The sequence below is a fragment of the Oncorhynchus nerka genome, unplaced genomic scaffold, assembly GCF_034236695.1.
Source record: "Oncorhynchus nerka isolate Pitt River unplaced genomic scaffold, Oner_Uvic_2.0 unplaced_scaffold_7174, whole genome shotgun sequence".
NCBI lineage: Eukaryota > Metazoa > Chordata > Actinopteri > Salmoniformes > Salmonidae > Oncorhynchus > Oncorhynchus nerka.
The window spans coordinates 1-6,080 of NW_027034142.1; the positions used below are offsets into that span (position 1 = coordinate 1).

At 41.6% G+C, this 6,080-nt stretch overlaps 1 protein-coding gene across 1 annotated transcript; it reads left to right on the top strand.

The window, feature by feature from the left end:
• The first annotated feature begins 800 nt into the window (after window positions 1–800).
• On the top strand, window positions 801–5,613 carry LOC135566109 (annexin A6-like). The gene is made up of 7 exons (XM_065013992.1): window positions 801–854; window positions 1,071–1,125; window positions 4,214–4,293; window positions 4,553–4,609; window positions 4,753–4,846; window positions 5,203–5,298; window positions 5,489–5,613. Exons 1-7 carry the CDS (start codon window positions 801–803, stop codon window positions 5,611–5,613), a joined length of 561 nt encoding a protein of 186 aa, XP_064870064.1.
• Window positions 5,614–6,080: the final 467 nt, after the last annotated feature.

Below are 6,080 nucleotides of genomic sequence, written 5' to 3' on the forward strand. Positions count from 1 at the left end.
AGAGATCCACGATGCCATCAAAGTGAGATTCTGTAGTAGAGAATCAGGCCTACCATGATGCCAAGAGATCCATGATGCCATCATGAGATTCTGTAGAAACCCGTGATGCCACTCAAGTGAGATTCTGTAGAGACCCGTGGATGCCATCAAAGTGAGATTCTGTAGTAGAGACCCGTGGATGCCATCAAAGTGAGATTCTGTAGTAGAGACCGTGATGCCATCAAAGTGAGATTCTGCAGTAGTGACTCCGTGATGCCATCAAAGTGAGATTCTGTAGTAGAGACCCGTGATGCCATCACAGATGTCAGTAGAGGACCCGCGATGCCATCAAAGTGAGATTCTGTAGTAGAGACCCGTGATGCCATCAAAGTGAGATTCTGTAGTAGAGACCCGTGATGCCATCAAAGTGAGATTCTGTAGTAGAGACCTGTGATGCCTATCAAAGTGAGATTCTGTAGTAGAGACCACGTGATGCCATCAAAGTGAGATTCTGTAGTAGAGACCCGTGATGCCATCAAAGAGTGAGATTCTGTAGTAGAGACCCGTGATGCCATCAAAGTGAGATTCTGTAGTAGAGACCTGTGATGCCATCAAAGTGAGATTCTGTAGTAGAGACCCGTGATGCCATCAAAGTGAGATTCTGTAGTAGAGACTCGTGATGCCATCAAGTGAGATTCTGTAGTAGACCCTGATGCCATCAAAGTGAGATTCTGTAGTAGAGACCCGTGATGTCATCAAAGTGAGATTCTGTAGAGACCGTGGGATGCCATCAAAGTGAGATTCTGTAGTAGAGACCCGTGATGCCATCTACCATGACAGGCCATGACGCCAAAGAGATCCATGATGCCATCAAAGTGAGATTCTGGTCGAGAGACCCATGATGCCATCAAATGATTATATTTAGGAAGTAAAAGAAATAGGAAAATGATAAGAATTGAGAAAACCCACATCAGAAACAACATACTAAAATAACTGTTACACAGCCTAGTTAGTAACATTTGCCATTCTGTATTTAATGTAATGCTTCATTTATAAGGGGGCAGGAACAGATGAGAAGTGCCTGATTGAAGTCTGGCCTCCAGGAACAACAACAGATACACAACCTGGTGGAGGCATACAAGGATGGTAAGATGTATTTCTTCCTCCCATTAGATGGTAAGATATACTTTTCCTCCCATTAGATAGTAAGATATACTTCTTCCTCCCATTAGATGGTAAGATATACTTCTTCCTCCCATTAGAATAGATGGTAAGATATACTTCTTCCTCCCATTAGATGGTAAGATATACTTCTTCTCCCATTAGAATAGATGGTAAGATATATTTCTTCCTCCCATTTAGAATAGATGGTAAGATATATTTCTTCCTCCCATTTAGATGGTAAATATATTTCTTCCTCCCATTAGAATAGATGGTAAGATATATTTCTTCCTCCCATTAGAATAGATGGTAAGATATATTTCTTCCTCCCATTAGAATAGATGGTAAGATATATTTCTTTCCTCCCATTAGAATAGATGTAAGATATATTTCCTCCCTCCCATTAGATGGTAAGATATATTTCTTCCTCCATTAGAATAGATGGTAAGATATATTTCCTCCTCCCATTAGATGGTAAGATATATTTCTTCCTCCCATTAGATGGTAAGATATAATAGATGGTAAGATATATTTCCTCCCTCCCATTAGATGGTAAGATATATTTTTCCTCCCATTAGATGGTAAGATATATTTCTCCTCCCATTAGATGGTAAGATATATTTCCCTCCTCCCATTAGATGGTAAGATATATTTCTTCCTCCCATTAGATGGTAAGATATATTTCTTCCTCCCATTAGATAGTAAGATATATTTCCTCCTCCCATTAGATGGTAAGATATATTTCCTCCCTCCATTAGAAAGATATATTTCTTCCTCCCATTAGATAGTAAGTAGATATAAAATATATTTTCTCCCTCCCATTAGATGGTAAGATATATTTCCTTCCCATTACGGTAAGATATATTTCCTCCTCCCATTAGATGGTAAGATATATTTCCTCCCTCCCATTAGATGGTAAGATATATTCTCCTCCCATTAGATGGTAAGATATATTTCCTCCTCCCATTAGATGGTAAGATATACAGTTAACGTGAAGTTTACATACACTTAGGTTGGATTCATTAAACCTCATTTTTCAACCACTAAACGAATTTCTTGTTAACAAACTATAGTTTTGGCAAGTCGTTTAGACATCTACTTTGTGCATGACACAAGTAATTTTTCCAACACTTGTTTAGTCAGATTATTTCACTGTATCACAATTCCAGTGGTCAGAAGTTTACATACAATAAGTTGACTGTGCCTTTAGACAGCATTGAAAATTCCAGAAAATTATGCCATGGTTTTAGAAGGCTAATTGACATCATTTGAGTCAATTGGAGGTGTACCTGTGGATGTATTTGAAAGACTATCTTCAAACTCAGTGCCTCTTGCTTGACATCATGGGAAAATCAAAAGAAAACAGCCAAGACCTCAGAAAAAAATGGTAGACCTCCACAAGTCTGGATCATCCTTGGGAGCAATTTCCAAATGCCTGAAGGCACCATGTTCATCTGTACAAACAATAGGTACCCAAGTATAAAACACCATGGGACAATGCAGCCGCTCATACCGCTCAGGAAGGGAGATGCTTCTGTCTCCTAGAGATGAACATACTTTAGTGCGAAAAGTGCAAATCCATCCTAGAACAACAGCAAAGGCCTTGTGAAGATGCTGGAGGAAACAGGTACAAAAGTATCTATATCCACAGTAAAACAAGTCCTATATCGACATAACCTGAAAGGCAGCTCAGCAAGTGGGAGGCTTGCAAGCCGAAGAACACCATCCCAACCGTTAGGCACGAGGGTGGCAGCATCATGTTGTGGGGTGCTTTGCTAGAGGAGGGACTGGTGCACTTCACAAAATAGATGGTATCATGAGGATGGAAAATGATGTTGATATATTGAGGCAACATCTCAAGACATCAGTCAGGAAGTTAAAGCTAGTTCACAAATAGTTCTTCCAAATGAACAATGACCCCAAGCAGACTCCGTTACACCAGCTCTGTCAGGAGGAATGGGCCAGAATTCACCCAACTTATTGTGAGAAGCTTGTGGAAGGCTACCCAAAACGTTTGACCCAGGTTAAACAATTTAAAAGCAATGCTACCAAATACTAATTGTAGTATTGTGTGTGTAAACTTCTGACCCACTGGGAATGTGATGAAATAAATAAAAGCTGAAATAAATAATTCTCTCTACTGTTATTCTGACGTTTCACATTCTTAAAATAAAGTGGTGATCATAAATGACCTAAAACAGGGAATTTTTACTAGGATTAAATGTCAGGAATTGTGACAAACTGAGTTTAAATGTATTTGGCTAAAGTGTATGTAAACTACCGACTTCAACTGCATTTCCTTCATCTCGTTAGAAGCTGAATGTCCATCAAACAATCGATCTTGATCTTGAGCATCAGAACATGATCATAATGAGAGCAAAAAGTCACTCATTATGACATACAGTATGACATATAATAATAATAATAATAATACATATTTTATAGCGCTTTCCATTACAATCTCAGAGTGCTTTAAACAAGAACAACAAAAAGACATGCAATTTTGAAAAACCCAAACAAATAGTCAATGGCCGATCATGGCAGGCAAGGTAGTTCATTAATGGCTTAGGCCGTCGGCACCAGGAGGAAGGCTAGAGTAGAGGCAGTTCAGAGATGAAACAGAGGGGGGGGGGGAGCAACATCCAGGGGTGTCAGACTGGTCCAGAGCTGTCCATCAGGGCACCCTGGCCCAGAGCTCTCCAGTAGTAGTCTCTGAAGTCAAACTCCCATGGGTAGAATTCGCCCACTACCGATGTGTAGCACCCACCTGGGTGAAGACACGACAGACTTGAAAGCACCAGAAAAGCCCACTGTACATCAGTCCAGAATTGTCTACCTTGAAGCTAACCACTGAAGAAAACTGCTCAAAAGTTCAGCATCTTGTAGTGTGAAGTTTGTCATTTCCACTTGAATTCACATTTCCTGTTGCTTCCGTATTATTTTCCTGCTGTGAGAAACTGGTCAAATTAAGATGAGACATCTGTACAGCTACTGTATGACATATAACAAACACAGCATATTCCAGTGTAGTCCTGGTTGTATTATTAACTGCCTGTGTTGTTACTGTCTTCAGCTTATGGCTCAGACATCGAGGAGGATGTTACAGGAGACACCTCAGGGCACTTTAAGAAGATGCTGGTTGTTTTACTCCAGGTTAGTTAATGCTATGCCAGTAGCCATAGTGGATCTAATATGATTTTATTATTTGAAAGGCTGTCAATAGCTTGTTTTTCTAGGTTGACTTTTTCGTTTTTGTATGTTGATATAGCCAATCTGTTAACTAACTTGTTGTTGTCTTAACCAAAGCATTTGTGTAGCTGTTTACTCAAACATTGTGTGTGTGTGTCTGTGTGTGTGTGTGTGTGTGTGTGTGTGTGTGTGTGTGTGTGTGTGTGTGTGTGTGTGTTTCCAGGGAACCAGAGATGAACCAGGAGTAGTGCATGCAGACCTAGTGGAGGAGGATGCTCAGGTGAGTGTTTGAAGCAGTAGTACAGAACACGTTCACCGCAATACAAACCCACCAACTGTTTCTTCCCTTTCCCTTCCTAACCTGATCAACTTCTTTCTACCTGTCTGTAACTATCCCTTTTCAACACTTTTCAACGCTTTCAGGCGCTGTTTGCAGCCGGGGAGGAGCAGTGGGGCACAGAGGAGTCCATTTTCATTATGTTGCTGGGAAACCGCAGTGTCAACCACCTCCAGATGGGTGAGTATAACACTGAGGCTGAGCGCGACAACAGTATCATAACCTCAGCCCCTGACCAGAACACTGGTTACATCCCAAATGGCACCCTACTCCCTACATAGTGCTCTATCTATAACCCATAGATGTTAAAAGTAGTGCACTAAGTAACGAATAGGGTTCCATTTGGAACGCATCCATTATGACGTCAGTGTGACATCTACTAGTGTGAATCGGTCATTTCTTGTCACACCCACAACACACAGGGATCCTGGTTGTATCAGGCTGCTGAGTTATGTGTCTGTGGTCTGGTCTCAGTAGTTCACTGACTAGGATACCATGCCAGGGAATGACTCCGTTCTCTTGTCTTCTTCCTGCAGTGTTTGATAAGTACCAGGAGATAGCAGAGAAGCCCATAGAGGACAGTATCAAGAGTGAGCTGTCTGGGGACTTTGAGAGACTCATGTTGGCTGTCGGTACGCGTTGGACTCTTTCTGATAACACACATGACGTTCCTTCCGCCTGGTTAAAAAATCAGACTGAACACCGTTGAGTTCACTCACCGTCGTTCAGTGGGGTTTAATCAGGCTAAAGATCACTACCTAGTCAAGTCACCCATGAACTCTTATTTCAACATGTCTGTCCTGTGCGTCTTGTCTCCTACAGTTCAGTGCATCAGGAGTGTACCTATGTACTTCGCCAAGCGCCTCTACAAGTCTATGAAGGTGAACCTCAACGGTTTATTCTTCTCTCAGGCTCAGCTGCACTCATACCAACCTCAATCATACTAACCTCAGTCATACCAACCTCACTCATACCAACCTCAGTCATACTAACCTCAGTCATACTAACCTCAGTCATACCAACCTCAGTCATACCAACCTCAGTCATACCAACCTCAGTCATACCAACCTCAGTCATACTAACCTCAGTCATACTAACCTCAGTCATACCAACCTCAGTCATACTAACCTCAGTCATACCAACCTCAGTCATACCAACCTCAGTCATACCAACCTCAGTCATACTAACCTCACTCTGACCAACCTCAGTCATACCAACCTCAGTCATACTAACCTCAGTCATACCAACCTCAGTCATACTAACCTCAGTCATACCAACCTCACTCATACCAACCTCAGTCATACCAACCTCAGTCATACTAACCTCACTCTGACCAACCTCAGTCATACCAACCTCAGTCATACCAACCTCACTCATACCAACCTCAGTCATACCAACCTCACTCATACCAACC